Below are 19112 nucleotides of genomic sequence, written 5' to 3' on the forward strand. Positions count from 1 at the left end.
ATTTATAAAAATATATTAAAAAAGGAAAAGATAATAATAATAATAATAATAATAACAGAAGAAGAAAAGGCAAAGAAAGTAAGAAACAACAGCGTTTTGAGTGAAACGGTTTTCAGTGTCATTACTCCTTCAATATCACTGTAGCAAAAATCCCCATATTCTCATCCCCCCCCCCCCCCACCCGACTCAAAATCCAAATTCCCAAATCCTAATGGAATCCCTAATTTCCCTATCTCTCTCTCCAACAGCATGGACTCTCGGCGAGCTCCGAGAACCGCAAGCGACCCGAAAGTCCGTAAAGTGGGGTTTTTTTTACTGCTCCACCCGACCCCGCTTCTCTATCCGGTCCACTCGACCACCCAATCTTCTCTTTCCCCACTTCTCCTCCTCCTGTTGTCGACAACTCCTCTCCTTCCGCCGGCAACTCTCTCTCTCCCGTCATGATCCCTCCTCCTCGCCACTCCTCCGCTACCCTCTCCCCTCTCCGCCGTGACTCCGCAGAACTCTTCCCCCCTTCTGCTTCCCCCACCTCCCCCGCCTCGTTCTCCGATGATGTGGCGGTTTGGCGGTTTATGGGGAGGGGTGCTGTTGCTGCTTTCGAGTAGCTTGCCGGGAGGGTTAGGGTTTGATATTGCGGCGGTTAAATCAGCCGCGAGTAGTGTTCCGGCAAGTGGATTGACTACCGTCTCAGTTGTCAACAATTTGCCTATTGGCATTTCTGGTATTGCCTTTTTAATTTAATTATCATATTGAATTATTATTTTCTTATTTAAATATGATTTTTCAAATTAAATCAATTTAGTGTGGTCATTTTGTGCTGCATGATTTGTGAGGTAATGCTTAAATTTTTTATTTTTAGTTGAGGTGACTCAAGGCCGTAAGGAAATGATTAAAAATTATATGTGATTGCAGAAAAGGGTGGTGGGGTAGCAGTGGAAATGCAAAATGATCAATCTACACGTTCCAAGTCATTGAAAGAGAAAACTACTAAAGCAGAGAGGCGTGCACTTCAAGAAGCTCAAAGAGCTGCGAAAGCCGCTGCCAAAGGTGAATACAGCTCTATTATTTTCTTTTGACATGTCAATTTATTTTTTTCCGGTGCTAAAAGTTTGTCCTATCGATATTGCCTGAAATTAGTTATGTTTACTCCATGTGCTCGGATGTCTTAAATTTTTGTTTGGGTTATGAGCAAATGAAGTTTTTTCTCTCATCCTTTTTTGTTTGGTTTTTATGTTGTCAAATTTCTCATGGAATAAAAGGGATGCCCTGTTGAAGGTCGTTAGTTTTCTTTTGTCTAGCACAGCTGTTTTTAGGCTTTGTTATAATAACCCAGTCTTTAATTATGGTTTCTATCATGGGTGGATTATTAGCTGAAGGTGGTAAGACACCTGCTGCTGCTTCTGGGGCTGCAGCTTCTGTGAATACAAAGTCAACTAAATCTGTGAAGCCACCTCCATCACAGAAGAATGATAGTGCTACAGTTGCAGCTTCAGAGAAGAAGGGAGGTGATAGGCCACCAGAAAAGGATAGAAAGAAGGAAGTCCCACAACCACGCATGCAATATGATGACAAGAGTCGGGTGGAAAAGGCAAAGAGGCGTGCTGTGGTGAAGCAAACAGAAGCTAGGAATAGAGTTGAGTTGTTCAGGCATTTGCCTCAATATGAACGTGGAACTCAGCTCCCTGAACTTGAGTCTAAGTTCTTTGAGCTGGATCCAATGCACCCAGCTGTCTATAAGGTATTCATTTGAAGTTGTTAGTTTGCACCTTCTGTGGACATATCTTCTGGTTATTATACATTGAATGAATTTAACAATCTTAGATAACTATATGAACCGGAATAATCTTTTTGATAGTCTACATAATGTTGTGTACCTGCTATCCATGATCTAGTCTGCATTTGATTCTATTTAGAAGTTAGTTGATGATTGCTACTTTTAGCTGGATGGTCATGTATATGGCATTTACTGACGAACCTTTAGCAGGGATATTTCTGTAATCTTGCATTAATAAAGCTTGGTGGAAATTTCTGTTATTAGTTTTATTTTTATTTGATTTTCTTAATTAGTTAGGAACTCTTTACTTGTCCTTGTGGTATTTAGTTTTTCTTCCTAGATTAGGATATCTCGAGTCTATACGTTCCAACACTGTACTAGCATCTAAACATAGTTATTTTGGGAATAATTTTTTTCCTAGTGTGAATTTCTTAGTAGTGTGAGTTCATTAAAGCTGTCACTTTTTTTCTTACATGAGTCCTGTAAAAGGAATCAGTGAGGCTATCAAGGTTAAAATGTGTTTCCAGCAGAATCCTATCATCATTCCTGCCCCATTTCTACCTTATAACACCCAATTTCAATCCCTAATCTCCCTTATTGTAAATCCCTAAACCTCTTAAACACTACCCACATATATTGATTGCAGTTTATAAGTGATTGAGTGTTCTGGTGTTGCTGTCCAATTGTTGAACTTTTCTTCTTGTTGACAGGTTGGATTGCAGTATTTGTCAGGAGACATATATGGTGGCAATGCTCGTTGCATTGCAATGCTTCAAGCATTCCAAGAAGCCATTAAAGACTACTCAACACCACCAGAAAAAACTCTTACTCGAGACTTGACAGCAAAAATAGGTAGTTACGTTTCTTTTCTTATTGAGTGCCGCCCACTTTCAATCAGCATGGGGAATGCAATCAGGTTTCTGAAGAATCGAATTGCCAAGTTACCTTTGTCTTTGTCTGAATCGGAAGCAAAAACAAATCTTCATTCAGACATTGATAGATTCATAAACGAGAAGATCATAATTGCAGACAAGGTGATAGTCAAGCATGCTGTTACAAAGATCAGTGATGGTGATGTTCTACTTATATATGGGTCGTCTTCTGCAGTTGAAATGGTACTATTGCATGCTCATGAGCTTGGCAAACAGTTCCGTGTTGTGGTAGTGGATTCTCGTCCAAAGCTTGAAGGGCAACAATTACTTCGCAGATTGGTTGGAAAGGGAATCAACTGTACATACACTCATATAAATGCCATTTCTTATATCATGCATGAAGTTACTCGAGTTTTTCTTGGTGCTTCATCGGTGCTGTCCAACGGAACAGTTTACTCAAGAGTTGGGACTGCTTGTGTTGCTATGGTTGCTCATTCATTCCATGTACCAGTTTTAGTTTGTTGCGAAGCGTATAAATTTCATGAAAGGGTACAGCTTGATTCAATATGCTCTAATGAACTGGGTATGCATTTCTAGCTATAGGATTAGGAGGTGCCTCTTGCAATTAATGATTGGCATGTAATTTCTTTATGCTTAGTATCTCCAATACCTGTTCATTTCTTGCAGGTGATCCGGATGTGATTTCAAAGGTTCATGGGAGAGAGGACATCAACTTCCTTGATGGATCGGACAATAGTGCCATTCTCCAGCTTCTGAATTTGATGTAAAGTTCTTTTGATGCTAACAATGGTCTATGAAAGATTTTGATTTTTCTGAACCTGACCATGGATCTTATATGTTGGACAGTTATGATGCAACACCTTCAGATTACGTTTCAATGATAATCACAGATTATGGCATGGTAGGTTGTCTGATTTTGAACTAATTTTTATTCTATTATGAAAGTTCTTGGTGGTTTCACTTGGTTGTATTCAGAACATTAGTCCAATTGAAATTGATGTGTGTGCATTTACACCTTGATTAATATCTACTTGAAACCTTCCAACTTCCAAGCTAGGTGATCTATCTGGTGGGCACCGGACCTTGGACTGATGGGAATGAGAGGAAATGGGAGGAAGCACTTACTTTTTCAATCATTACTTTATTTATTAACTGTAGTAAATATTGTTTTCATCTGTTATTATAAGCTGCCATTGACTGTATATCATGTTGTGCTTTCAGGTTCCACCCACAAGTGTGCCTGTCATAGTACGAGAATACCGAAGAGAACACTTGTGGATATAGATGGCATGTAGATGGATCATCAAGCTTCCCCAAAAATTTTGCCCATGCTAATATCCTTCTTCTGGGAGCAATAAGACTAGCAAAACTTCTAATAAAGTGATTTCTTTTCCTCTCTGGTCACAGTTGTGGAATAATGCTCCAAGATTTTGACATGTCTTTGTTTCTCATTTCCTGACTGTGTAGAGTGCCATTTTTGCCTCTCCGGGCAGATTTAGCAAGTCATACTTATGTATGTTGTGAACTTGTGACAGAGATGCATCCCTCTTGGGAATTTCAGACAATTAATTTTCAGCAGATAACAATTTTGTCGCCAAAAGCATACACCTCGAATTGTTTTAGAAATTTTTATTCGACTCTTTATTTATATTTTTCCTGGTGGTTTTAGCATGTGATACTAGCAGCTGGTGGAACTTGAACTCACATGTACATAACATGAAGGAGCGTTGGTATGAATTAGCTGGAAAATCTAGAATTTTCAAGAACTACTTTAAAGCATCTTCGTCGTTATCTTCTGCAATTTAAATGTTTTCAGTCCTTGTAATGCTTGCAGACATGATTGGGAAACAAGTGCTGCTTGAAAAAGCGATGTTAAGTGGAGGAGGATATTGTAAAAGATGTTTAAGAGTTTGGTAGTGTTGTTTTTTAAAATATTTTTTATTTAAAAAATTTTAATTTTTTTTTAAAGTACAACAAATAAATTCTAAATCTATTTTTTACTGTTAAAACGATTTTAGCATATCAATAAATCTATTAATCCAACTGTATTTATTTTCCCCGTATGATTTGTGTCATTTTGATCCTATTCTCGTCATCATCATAAGGAACTTTTTATGTTCAATGTTTTCTCAATTCAACGCTGCATTCGTGTCATTTCCAGAGTTTCATTCATCTGTTTGATACTTGATGGAATTTGGAAAATCTTTAATCCAGTTAAATTTTGCTCAAGAAACCTCGAGCCCAGAAAGCAAATGTTTTGCCACTAAACCAATGTGCTTGCTCAAGAACGTGGACAAGTTCATTCACCACAAGGACAAAGGTATGGGTACCTAGTCTTGAGAGAAGGTGCAACCAATTAACTACATATTAATCAAGAAGCTCCACCTTCCTCTGGTGCTGGGATTTATTGGTTTTAGGGCTTCATTATGTTTGATGTGGAGCCCGATATTGAGAAAGAAGGTGGTAGGGCAGAGAGGTTCAGCTAAGGGAAATTCCATGGAGAGGATTCCAGAGAACTCGTCTTTGATTCAACCTAGAGCTGGACCAGTAAACCCAGAGGCGGCCCGACACCGGAGATTAGGACAGACAAGTTAGCGATAGGGGTCTCTCCTCTCCCTTACCACATGCTTTTTCCTACTACTTTGAACTGACTGAGATGACATTGCTTCAACACAATAATTCACACTGTCAAGTTCCAAAGTATATTATTCAGCATGTACATGGAAAGTACATGGCAAGGGGAAAAGGAAGAAAATCACAAATCCCTTTAAACACGGGAACGTGATAGTTGTGGTCACAAAAAACCACTCTGCTTTAAAATACCATATTGGGAATTTCTCTCAATGCTATGCATGAAAGCAAATAGAACAGCAAGTGAAATTTTTCATGGTACATTGATCTTGTAAAAATAAATATTAACCTGTGATTCACATGCAATAAGAGTACAATTCTTAATCAAACATCAGTTACGGAAATATACAAATCGTGCCTACTCTGTTGCGTTTCTGGGGATGTCACCTTTGCTATTCAGAGAAGTAATTGTTGCAAGAACAACTAAACCACCCAGAACAATCATCAAGATACCCAATGAGTTCACCAGAAAAGCTTCAGCAGAGTAGTGCGATATTACTTTGTTGGTTTGGAGGAATGTGGCTTTTTCTAAGATACCAGTAGTAGCAGTGGCAACAGCAAGGGCGTAAATATAAACCCCAAAGAACACATGCCATGGGAGCAAGGTGGCCCTGCTATTCCTTGAGCCTCCTGGATACCAAAAAGTTACGAACCCAGCACCCCACTGGAATGAAGAAAAGATTATGAGTAGCTCACAAGCTTCATGAAACATAGTGCATATGGGTAATCATCAAAGAGGATGAAAAGGAAAAATGAAAAAGACCTGGATGCCGAAGAGGAGAAGGCAAGCTAGTCCCAACCAAGAGTGCAGGCTGTAAAAATTGTTGATGCCCTTGTCATTATGGAATTTCAAAGCAGCCCAGAAGCCAATCAGGCTTAAACAAAAAGCGAGGAATTGTAGTGTCAGATGAACTAATTTTTTGAAGCTTTTTGTTCCTGAAACCGTTTTGTAGGCTAGCATGGCTGCATGAGTCAAGTAACAAACATTTGAAACACAAAATCAAAAAAACACTAACATGGCACCAGTGGTGATTGGGTTACAATTCATATATAACTAAACATGACAAGTTCATAACATGCCACTAACAACATTTGAACCCTCATGGCTCAAACATCACGAGTAACAACTCCTTTCTGGTGTTTCCAGAGGCCACTACACAAGACCAACATTCCGTCCATTCTTTCTCATTGTAATTTGTTCATATCCAATCATGCTTATAATTCAACATGAAGCATGTTTGCAGCTTAGTTCTAAGGAAATAAAAAACCACATCCCAAATATTTTACTGAGACTGCCTCCACAGCAAAACATGATTCCCCAGAGAAGTTCATATTTTATGTTACCATATAGAAACAGAAACTATAAGAAAAATAACACTTCTTTGGATTATTAACAGAATATGATTAAACCAAAAGAGGCCATAGTTTTCTCTCCCTTTTTGAGTATGAAACAAACCCATTCACCTGATAATTATTGACACATTCAACTTTAATAAACAAAATATCACCAATTCTGGATCTATAAAGCCACACACTCATCAGAAAACAAAAGATCCATGCATGTGTATAGAATCAGTGTAAAGGTAGTTGAATACATGTCTCTTTCGTAACACCACGTTAAACATTTGCACAGAGCCAAACGTGGTCTTATGATAGCAATAGAACAAACAATCACTAATATGATTATTGCATGTCCTGCCATGTACGTTTTACACCACCAGTTAAACCTCGAAACATTTAATTGTAGAACTTCTTATATCAATGCCTTCTAATATTCCCAACAAATCAGCTTATTTGTTAGATTCATAATTAAAAGAACACATCAAAAGAGTTCTCTTGTCAATTTCCAGAATTGAAAAGCACATTGGGCATCCATTTTAATCTACATTATTTTAATTAATCATCTCACCCCAACATATCTGCATACACGCAATACTAAAGCCAAAAGAGCACAAAAGGGATACTTGCCTTCACCATTCAAGAGTACAAGCCCAATCACCATTAAAACAGGATGTACCTTCAAAAGGGGCACACAAACCACACTTAGTCCACCAGTAATCCATACCCAGAGAAGAAAAAAAGGGCCCAAGTTTTAAAAGTACAGAATCAAAGATTTTGATCATTCTCAAAATGAAAATTAGAGAGAGTTGGAATTCTTACATTAAAGATGAGATCTTTGTTATCAGAGACAAGAGCCAATCCTCCTCTGTAATGAACAGTCCACGTCAACACCAGAGCAGAGACCATCACCCCCATTAACCTCACCAGCACCATCAAGGTTGGGAACTTAATCACTGGAACTGCCATTTTCTTTATTTCTTTTCTGTAACAAAACTGCAAAGATAGGGAGAGAAATGCAGTTCAAAAAACGGGTTGGGTTTATTAAAGGGTTTTCGAGTTTGGTAAACTCGGAACGGGGTTTTGGATTTTGGATCTATGCCTTCCTTTCTTCAATTGATTGCTTGTATTTTTGTTCAGCCTCGACAGACAAAGAATCTATCCATTAGTAGAACTGTCTAAGAGAAAATTCCTACTTCATGTTAGGTTTTCAACTGACCACCACATCAGCACCGTGATGGGTTTTACCTTTATTATTATATTATACTTTAAAATGTACGAGAAAAACACTTTGCAAGTATTGCAGATATAAATTCATTCATTGTACTGTAGAGCCCAATATAAAGAAATAAAATATTTGCAGCAGCATGTTATTTTTGCTTCTTTTTTTTTTAATTAAAAGGTGTTGTTAGGTTTAGCTTGACTGGTATATCAAATATTTTTGGATCTGGTTAGATAACTAGATCCAACGCTATTGAGTCTTTATTGGATTGTAGAGCACAATATAGACATAAAATATTTGCATTGTAAACAATATTATAACATCATAAAAGGTGTTATTTTTGCTATTTTTTAATTAAAAAGTGTTGTTGGGTCTAGCTTGACTGCTAGACCCAACACTGTTGAATATGATTAGACAGCTAGATCCAATGCTATTGGGTCTTTATTGTACTATAGGGTACAATATAGACATAACATATTTGCACTGTAAACAATACTATAGCATTATAATAGGTGTTATTTTTGCTATTTTTTAATTAAAAAGTGTTGTTGGGTCTGGTTTGACTGCTAGACCCAACAATACTGGACCTGGTTAAACAGCTAGACCCAACGCTATTAGGTCTGACTAGACAGTCGGGTCCAAGGGTGCTGTCTTTTCTCTTTAAGATTTCAAAAGTTGTTGGGTCACACTTGACAACCACACCTAATGCTCTTGAGTCTGGCTTGCCCTGTAAAACCTCTGGGTGAAAAATCATAAATTGACTAGTTTCATGTAAAATAAAAAACTTCATAACTCTCAATTGGATTATTAGAAAATTCTAAAAATTTGTGTGAAGCCTTCTAATATGATGCCTTAGCTTGGGTTAAAATTTCAGAATTTTTAGAGAAATTTGAAAATTTGACAAAAAATCACAATTTAAACTAGTTTTATATTATTGGATGTAATTTTCAATTTGACTATTAGATTGAACTGGAATTTTATGAGTCATTCTTTTGAATCTTTTTTATCCTTTTGCTAAATTTATTTTTCTTTTTAATTTCACTATTCAATCAAATATATAATGTTTTTTTTATTTTGATTTTGATATTGATTCTTTTAATTATTTTTTTGTTTTGAATTCTTTTGTATAATTGAATTATTATTTTTTCAGTTTCATCCATAAATATTTTATTGATTGGAAATTGAGCTTCATGATTTTTCATATAGTCCTTTACGTCTAATGATTCGGGTCATGAGTTTGAAAAGTTAATAAGGGTTGACAATTCTATTTTTTTAAAAATTAGCTTTATAATTTTTTTTATTTTTTATTGGGTTATTTTGATCTCATGATCTAGATCACGGGTTTGACAGGATATATTGTGTTGGCTCAGCCTTGATTATCGAGGTTACATGTTTTTCATGCTACTTTAGGTTGACCATGACCAATTTGTTTTGTCTTTTCTTACTCGATTTTGTCATGTTGTATTTCATAGAATGTGAATTAAGCTACATTGTTTATTCTCTTTAGAAAAAATACTTTTTTCCCCAGGTTTTCATGGTCACTTTTTTAAAATTTGATCCATATGTTGTTGTTACCTATTTTTTATCGTCTAGTTAAATAATATCAACTAATTCAACCCCATCAAGTCTATAACCTAAGTTGCGGATTTGTTTTCGCTTTTAAAACACACTTCATGCACTTGAACATCATTTTTTTTAATGAAAATACAATAGTTTAGCCTCACAAAAAAGTATGGGCACTAAGGCTAGTTAACAAAAAAAACAAAAAGAGAACGGGATTTTACTATACCCCTCCCCACAAAACACTATTCAATGGAATAGTGTTTTGTTTCCTACCTTTTATTTTTTCAATGTATGTTTTATATTTTCAATTTCAATTACATCTTTCAATATTAATTTTATTAAGAATTAAGATTCAAAATCTTTTTTAATTTACTTTTTATGAGGTTAACTTAGTCTCATGACACGAATCACAAGTTTGATAAGTTAACTTGAGTTTTTTACCCTTTTCCCAATTGATTTTTTTTTTAATTTTATCATTCGGTATTAGATTAATTAAAAATTAGGCTTCATGATTTGCTCTGATTTGCTTTCTATAAGGTTATCCCTATCTCATGACTCATATCATAAGTTTGGTGGGCTAACCCGGGTTGACTCGAGTCATTTTTATATCCTTTTTTAATCAAATATCTTCTCAAATTCATCTTCTAGCACTAGGTTGATTGGAAATTGGGCTTCATAATTTGTTTAATTTGTTTTTTATTGGGTTATCCTAGTCATATGACCTGAGTCATCGTTTGGCAAGTTACACCGAGTTTACTCGAGTTATTTTTTTAATTTTTATATTATAATTTTATCATTAAATATTGATTTTATTGGAAATTGATCTTCATAATTTATTTTGATTTGCTTTTTATGGTGTTATCATGGTCTCATGACAAGGCATGCGAATTGACAAGTTAACCCAGATTGACTTGAATCGATCCAATGTGTTGTCTTTGTATTTATAAAGAAAGTATCTTAACTTGAATATTTATTTTGAGTTAAAATATAGCTTTATAAGTTATTTGAGTTGTCTTTAAACTTGTCAAATTAACCAAATCACATGGGATCAATTCTCACACGGTTTTAAAAAAAAAAATCTACTACAAAAAACATTAGCAATGCTTAAAAAAAAAATTTATGTTGAGTTTTTTATTTTATTTTATCCGCAACATGGCACGGGCCCATAATATGGTGTATTTACTAATTATTTGTAGTCATTTCACTATTCATAATATTGTTCATTAGACTATTTTTTTCTTCTAAGTCTCCTAGTTTTTAGGTCTTTCTACTTTGATCATTAAACTTTATTTTATTTTTAAATTTGGTTATCAAAAGTAATGTTTTATGATTTTGTATTTTCAAATTTGTTTCGATGTTCATGTTATCATATATGTGAGGTATTAAAGAACATTTCAACATTAAATGAAAAATTAATTTTATAAAGTTAAATTTTAGTTTATTTTTAAAAAATTAAATCAAAATTAACACAAACAAAAAATGCTCTTTTTTGCATGCACTATTCAAAAGGCATGAAAATTTTTTATTTGGTCCTTTAATTTTTACATTTTTGGTCATTATTTTTTTAGGATTTTACATTTCAGTCCCAAACTTATTTTTTGTTTTACATTTTGGTCCTTGAATGTTGAGAGAGAGGAGAAAGAGATTTGTTAATAAAAAAAAAGTGGAAAGAGAAAGAGAGTTTGGTCAGCCACATTCCAACCACACAAAAAAACTCATATTGGTGTCAATACATTTGTCTTAGAAACAAGAGTTCAATAGAGATGTTTTTTCCCTTCAAACATGTAAAAAAAAAAAAAAAAAGCAGATTAAGTCTGAAGTTTTTTGATATATATTCGCTTTTTATTTTTAAAAGTATTTTTTTTTTTGTTAAAATGTTTATTGAGATTTTTAAGATGTTCTAGAGGTAATTTTAGTTGAAAATAGATTAAAATTTTGATTTCTCTGATCCAAAAACTTGAATCCTAATTTTCATTGATAAAAAATCAAACTAATGAATGACATGTCATCTACCCATTTACCTAGGCAAAAGATGTGTCATTCTTTATATTTAAAAAGAATGTTACATGAGACATCAAGGCAACATATATGTTAAAAGGGTAAAAAAGAAGGGGGGGGTGGGGAAGGAGTCGCTACCAAGATTTATGATAATTAGGAACTGTAACTAGTTTACAAAGATCTTAGGTAAATGGTTGATTTTGTAATAAAAAAGATAGACATCACCTTATACATCTTACCTAAAAATAAGTTGCATTGTTATATGTTTTCAATGATGTGTATTTATGTGGTCTGCCTAAACCAATATGTTATATGGCTATTGTCTTTATTATCCATTAAACGTCCAAAAAATAAGGTTCAATGTTGACCCTTACCATTCCAAGATAATTTGGTGAATAATAAAACTATATTAATTAGCTTTATTATCTATTAATTAACATCCAAATAACAGGGTCCCACAATGTGACCATCTCATCCTGAATCGCTTAACATGTGATAGGATCAATATACAATATTGAATATTTATAGTCATGGTTCAATGACTACATACTAAATAACATCCAAGAAATAGAGCCCAATATTAGATCATTTCATCCTGAATTATTTAGTACATGATAGGAACACCAATGTATAAGACTCATTATGTCTGAAAGATTCACATTATATGCTAAATAGCATCCAAAGAACAAGACTCATTATTAGACCATTTCATCCTAAACTCATTTATTTTATTATCACCCAATGTCCTAAAGATCATGTATTAATTGATTCTATTATTTACTTATCAATATTCAAAGAATATAGCCTAATGTTAAACCATATTATCATGGGTTGATTAGTAATTAATAGTAACAATTAATTACTTGGATCATATATTATTTTATCATATTATCCGGTAATGAGTATTCAAAAGATAGGGTTTAATATTAATTTATCATCTTGGATCAATTAACAATTAATACAAATAATTAATACAAGGATCATTTTTACTTTATTTATTTATTTATTAATAATCTTGTTATTCATTAATCAACATGGAAAACAAAACCTAATGGTAGACAATATCTTATTGAGCTGATTAACAATTATTATTCTATAATTGTTTTTATTATTATTCCTTATATATGTTTTAAAAACAATTTATTCATCATATACTCGTAACAATATTTCTCCTAATAGTCCAATATTCAAATATAACATAAGGTTACACTTAACCATCTCATCTTATCCACTTAACCAACCAACAATCTAAAACTACCTCACACACATTGCTTGGTTCAAATCTCAAAAAGCACATAACCAAAAATTAATTAGCTAACAATTTTCAAATCAACAATATTTCAAAAATGGAAACACATTATCCAATATCAAGTATATCCTCAAGATCACAAATTAAGCATTGTTAAATATTTGTAGATCTAAAATCCAACTTGTAAATTTATAGATCTAAGAAATTCAAAATTCAAATTTTTGGTGTTCTTCCATCTATTCTAATTTTCCACATATACATGAAGAACTATATTTAATGAACTTGATCAAGATCTCAAGCTTAGAATTAAAACCTTTTAACATCATTTATCAATTCAATATCTCATAATCACAAAAACTACCAACATTACTCTTTTAATAACATCTCTCATCATTATCTTGAAAAACAATAATGGTATAACAACATTTAAATAATACTAACTATTTCCAAACTTCAACAAATCAAGTTGTTCTTCAAAAATCAATTACCATCACATCCATTATATCATGCATGTTTCTCAATATCAATAAAGAAAATCATCATAAAAACATCTAAATCAAGAAATTCCATCTAAATCATAAACTAAGATTCTCACTAATATCATAAACACTCAATTTAATCAATTCAAATCAACTAACACCACGAATCATATATACAAATCACATCTCAAACAATTATATCAACCAAAGAAAGTATCATGCATGAACTTAAACAAAATGTCCAATTAAAATTATCCAAAAAAACTAAGGGTGCCTAGTGATTCACTGTGGAGCAAGAAAGATTGCACTATGGATTGCTATAGTATAATGATATTTTTTGCCCTTCACAGTGAGAGCCAAAGAAGTGCAAACTGAGGGGCAAATTGATCATTTCACAAAGTTCAATTAGCATTGACAAATTGAATGGGGGTAAATTAGTCTTTTCCTTTTTTAAAACAATAAAAGACTTAATTATCCTTAAAAATATATAAAATTTTAGGCTTGCATAAAAGGCGTTTTGGTCTTTTTAATTTTTTCAAAATAGTAGAATGATGACTTTATCCTTTAGATTAAAAAACTAAGGTTGTTGTCTTAAAGGCATTTTAGTATTTTTAGTATGTTTATTATGTTATTTTCAGTTTCAGTTAGGGGTAATTTGATATAAATAATAATATTATTATTAGAAAAATGCTCCCACATAGGGGCTTTGTTGTCTTCTTAATTTTTTTAAATAGTAAAATGATGGATTTATCATTCAAATTAAAAAAAAAATAATAAGTCTATTGTCTTAAGGGAATTTTATTCTTTTTAGTATGCCTTTTATGTTATTATCAATTTCAATTATGGATAATTTGATTATTTAAAGAATATTAACATTACTAAAAACAAAATGGCTTGTGCGTGCTTTGCACACATTTGTTTGTGGACACCTTCAGCACCCTTCAAGAAATGCTTGCAGCAATATTGGACATTAAAAAATGACCAACAATGTGTCGTTCATGTGTCTTGTGACGACGAAACTAATAAGATTGCTCATGTGTTGAAAACTACGGTGCTTAGGTAGTTGTGAATTATTTTTTCTCCTTTGTTTTCTCTCTCTATTTTGACCTTGTGCTTCCCTTCCAATGCTCATTTGCATCCTTCAATTTGTATTTATTTTAATTTTATCCCTTAATAATTTGATTGCTATTTGTGTTGATTCTAATATTTTTTTAAGTTTAATGTTTTTATAATTTTATCCCTGATCATTTTATTTTATTTTATCTAATTTGATCCTTGGCTTTTTTTTTTTACTATTTTTTATTCATTTTCTTGATTATTTTTCAATTTTGTCCCTCAATATTTTATTCCATTTAGTTTTTGTATCTAATTTTGGTTATATTCTTTTGATTGCTATTTTTTATTCTTTTTCTTAATTTATTTTGTTTTTTAATATAGTCCCTAATTATTATTTTTTTCATTTAATTTTTATACTAGATTTCATTCTTAATATTTTGATTGCTATTTATTTTGTTTCGAAATTTTTTATGATTGGGAAATTTACTTTATATTTTTTATGTCAGCCTTCTAGAAAGTAGTTCTAATCTCATGATCATGGTCACTGGTTTAAACCCAATATTAGTTTGAACATCATGATTTGTTTCATTTTTTTTTTGTTATCCTGATCTCATATATCGGGTTACGGGTTAATTAAGTTAACCTAGGTTGACTATAATTTTTTTTCTCAACATTGTTTTATAAAATTATTATTTTTTAATTTTTATCCTTTGACAATAAGTTATTGGCCCTTAAGCTTTGTAATGTTTTTTTTTGTTTTGCTTTATATAGAGTTATCTTATGTGCGAGTTAATCAAGTTATTTTGTTCAATATTTTTTTTTAATGATTTAAATTTAGTATTTTTCTGTGTTCTTTTTTTAATTAAATCTTTTTATCGCAATTTCATATCGTGCATGATGGATTTGTATGTTAACTTAGATTGACACGAGTTTTTTTTTTCTTTGATTTTTTTTAAACTAATTTTTTTTCAATTCTATTATTTGACATTAAGTTATTAGGCTTTTAATTTTGTGAGTTTTTTTCCAAGTTGACTCGGGTTATTATCATTTAGACATTCTTTTTTATGTTACAAAAAAATTAACCTAGCTCATAGCGTAGTACGAACCATGTATTACAAATTAAACATTAACAATAGGATTAACATATTAGGTTTTAGGATCTTAAAAGTTAGCCTTCAATATAGGAGTTGAAGGTCATCGAAGATGCTAGAGTTGGTGGGGCAGCAAGGAGGCGCGTGACAATGACGTGCGACTATGTGAACCAGAGCTTGTAGTGTGTTTTCCCACACGTCGGTGAGATCTGGAGGCGTATGAAAACCTTCATAAGATGTACCTAATCTTCATTTTCCTCTTAGTGTCGACAGTGTATCTCATAATTGTTAGAGGTAATAGATTAAGCAGTTGAGAGTTTTGGCCTTTTCTCTCTCTTCTTGTAGCTTCTTCTTCTTCTTCTTCTTCTTCTTTGTGATTTTCTCGTCCTTTCCTTTGCCTAGCTTGAAGGGTAGGCTGTCATGGTATGTTATTGTTGATCTTGAGTGATTATTAAGGTTTTGTGAGAGATTTGAGTGAGAAAAGGCTTAGTTTATACGTATGTGTTAAATGGAATAGAGAGCTAGCTTAGTGAGAGAGATCACCATCTTTTTCTAAAAAAAATTTAGTGGTGCGTGTTTTGAGTAGTTTTTCTTCTTTTTTTTGTTTTTTCTTGAGAGAGAGTGTTTATGATTTTTTTACGCTTATGTATGGTTTTTCAGTGTGGCTCCCCCTTGTATGAGTGAGGAAAAGTTTATTTATATTAATCAAAATATTCCTTTTACACTTGGATTCTAATCTCTTACACACCCTTCCATAGTTTTTTGTATTTTCCAAAACCTTTCAGTATCTTCTAAAATTCCCCTCCTTTTTTAAAAAAAGAATGTGCTCCCTCTTTCCCTCTCCTTTTCTTTTGAAATTCAATTTTTAAAAACCAATCCATATTATGAGTTCTACAATACATCTGACCTACTAAAAGAATTTCTTGTTGTTTGATTAAATTTTGATTTTATTTTTTTGAAAGATTTGTAAATACAAAAATAACATGTGAAGTGATAAAAATTATAAAATGACCATATACTGACCAAACCATGTTGAAAATGTTTTTTTATTATTATTATTATTTAGAAATATAAAAGTAAAAAATAAGTTATGAAAAAGAAGATAATCAAATATGCAGGCCTGACCATCTTAGCCTATTAGAGTATGACTTGTTTTTTAAAAGGAAATTTTATCCAATCACCTTCTATGTTTTAATAATTTTTTCGTTTCTTTTTTAATTCATTCAAATAAAAATATTAAAATTATATTTACAAAATTATATCTATCATTTACTTTTTGGTGAGAAAATTAACTTTCCACGTTAATCTTTATTTAGTATTCATATTTTTTTATTTATCAGTTCATATATTTTTAAATGTATTGTGTTAATATATGTTACAATAATAATAAAAATAAAGATAAAGATAATAGGATTCGAGCGTCTGAGTATTTGGAAAAACAAATAATTTATATCATTTATGCTTGATTTATCCCTAAATTCTTTTGTCTGCTCCCAGTTGGATACTTCATTGCAGCTCTGATGGGATTGTTATTCTTACTTACATGCGCCGCTGCTATTCTTGTTGTTGACTTGCTTCATTTTAGTTTTGAATTGGTTTTTTACTTGGTTCAAACCTGAGAATAAAAGGTTTAAAGCTTCACTTGTATTTGATACCCAGATTCTCATGAGCATCTGCGTCTTCAAAAAGGGATTTCCTTAAAATTCATGAAATATATGCCCTTCATATTATCATAAAGCGATGCCTCTGCATGTGCTCCCCAAGTCTAATCAAGTGGTGTTGTTTGTTAAATAATGTAGTCTTATTTATTAAGGGTAGAATAGTACTTTCAGTTTTATATATACTTCATTTGTATTTAGGTTAAGACAATTATTTCAGATTATTCAGAAATTTCCTTTACCTTAACATGCATCGATTTTTTTTTGGAGTGATATTTTGTTTTCTTCTGTAAAATTGGGTATTCAATTTGGTATTTGCTTCTGTTTGCGTTCAGTTTTTGCAAATTTGTTTCGTTTTTTGGAGTAATCGTATAATTTCAAGAAGATATTTGTTTAGCTTCTATAATCTTTGTTTAGTTTCTGCAATTTAGTATTTTGTTTTCTAGTTATCTATGATTGTTGATTATGGCTACTGAAAGAGATGATTCGCTTCAGTCTGTGAGTGTGAGGTTGGATGGGAAGAACTATTCATATTGGAGTTATGTAATGAGAAATTTTCTTAAGGGTAAGAAGATGTGGGGGTATGTTAGTGGAACTTATATGATACCTAAGAATATTGAGGTGGGGATGCTGGTTTGATAGATACATGGGAAGCAAATAATGCAAAGATCATTACTTGGATCAACATTTCTATTGAGCATTCAATAGGTACACAGTTGGCAAAGTATGAGACAGCAAAAGAGGTTTAGGATCATCTGCAAAGGTTATTCACACAATCAAATTTTGCAAAACAGTATCAATTAGAGAATGAAATACGAGCTCTTCATCAGAAGAATATGAGTATTCAAGAGTTTTATTCTGCTATGACAGATCTTTGGAATCAATTGGCTTTTATAGAATCAGCAGAATTAAAGGCATTTGGTGCCTATATTGAGCGTAAAGAGCAGCAACGATTGATACAGTTTTTAACAGCACTTCGCAGTGATATCGAAGGACTTAAAGGTTCAATTCTGCATTGTTTTCCACTGCCTTCTATTGACTCTATTGTCAGTGAGTTATTGGCTGAAGAAATACGTCTTCAGTCTTATTTTGAAAAAGGAATTCTTTCTGCTTCAAATCATTCTATACTAACAATACCTTCTAGGCCATTCTCTAATCATCAGAACAAGTTTCACACAAGATTTGGCTTCGATGAGTGCAATTTTTATAAGAAGAAAGGTCATTGGAAGGCTCAGTGCCCTAAGTTGAGACATTAGAATCAAGCTTGGAAGCCTGGCAATTAGTCACAATCTAATGCTCATAGACCACCTCAGGGTTATAAACCACCACACTATAATACAGCAGCAGTAGCTTCCCCAAGCTCTATTACCGATCCTAATGTTTTAGCTGAGCAATTTCAGAAGTTTCTCTCCTTGCAGCCACAAACAATGATGGCTTCTTCTTCCATAGGTTAGTTGCCTCATAGTTCCTCAGGTATGTCACACTCTGAATAGGTCTTGGATTCTGGTGCTTCCCATCATATGTCTCCAGATTCCTCATCTCTTACCTTTGTGTCCTCTTTGTCCTCCATTCCTATTATGATTACTGATGGCACTCCTATGCCCTTAGCAGGTGTTGGTTCTGTTGTCACACCTAACTTGTCTCTCCCTAATGTTTATCTTATTCCAAAACTCAAATTGAATCTTGCGTCTGTTGGTCAAATATGTGATTCTGGTGATTATTTAGTCATGTTTTCTAGTTTTTTTTTTGTTATGTACAGGATCTGCAATCTCAGAAGTTGATTGGGACAGGCCGTAAGGAGAATGGACTATATATTTTGGATGAGTTAAAAGTGTCAGTTGCTGCTGCTACTGCCGCTACTACTACTACTATTGATTTGTCTTCTTTTCGTTTGAGTCTTTCATCTTCTAGTTTTTATTTATGGCATTCCCATCTAGGTCATGTTTCGTCTTCTCGTTTGAGATTTTTGGCATCCACAGGAGCTTTAGGAAATTTGAAAACTTGTGACATTTCTGATTGTAGTGGATGTAAACTGGCAAAATTTTCCGCTTTACATTTTAATCGAAGTATTTTTGTTTCCTCTTTCCTATTTGATTTGATTCATTCTGATGTGTGGGGACCTTCTCCTGTTGCCACAAAAGGAGGGTATCGATATTATGT

The 19112-nt window shown here is 32.8% G+C and overlaps 2 protein-coding genes across 2 annotated transcripts; one reads left to right on the forward strand and one right to left on the reverse strand.

Annotated features, from left to right (window-relative positions):
- The first annotated feature begins 220 nt into the window (after positions 1-220).
- On the forward strand, positions 221-4267 carry LOC118056011 (uncharacterized). The gene is given in 9 exon segments (XM_035068088.2): positions 221-306; positions 309-596; positions 598-721; positions 913-1047; positions 1371-1738; positions 2485-3229; positions 3334-3430; positions 3514-3568; positions 3889-4267. Coding segments are annotated over 9 exon segments (1932 nt in total). The 5' UTR covers positions 221-249; the 3' UTR covers positions 3952-4267.
- A 1265-nt stretch (positions 4268-5532) lies between these two features.
- Positions 5533-7897, reverse strand: LOC118056012 (transmembrane ascorbate ferrireductase 2). Its single transcript, XM_035068089.2, has 4 exons — positions 7459-7897; positions 7267-7315; positions 6062-6261; positions 5533-5962 (listed from the first exon to the last, which is right to left on the reverse strand). Exons 1-4 carry the CDS (start codon positions 7603-7605, stop codon positions 5657-5659), a joined length of 702 nt encoding a protein of 233 aa, XP_034923980.1. The 5' UTR covers positions 7606-7897; the 3' UTR covers positions 5533-5656.
- Positions 7898-19112: the final 11215 nt, after the last annotated feature.

This window comes from Populus alba, chromosome 4 (genome assembly GCF_005239225.2).
Source record: "Populus alba chromosome 4, ASM523922v2, whole genome shotgun sequence".
Taxonomy (NCBI): domain Eukaryota; kingdom Viridiplantae; phylum Streptophyta; class Magnoliopsida; order Malpighiales; family Salicaceae; genus Populus; species Populus alba.

Coding starts and splice junctions, on each gene's coding strand:
- LOC118056012 (XM_035068089.2), bottom strand. CDS start 7,605: ATGGCAGTTCCAGTGATTAAGTTCCCAACCTTGATGGTGCTGGTGAGG. Junction 6,262..7,266: donor TGTACTCTTGAATGGTGAAG/GCAAGTATCCCT, acceptor TGACTCATGCAG/CCATGCTAGCCTACAAAACG. Junction 5,963..6,061: donor TTCTCCTCTTCGGCATCCAG/GTCTTTTTCATT, acceptor TCTTCATTCCAG/TGGGGTGCTGGGTTCGTAAC.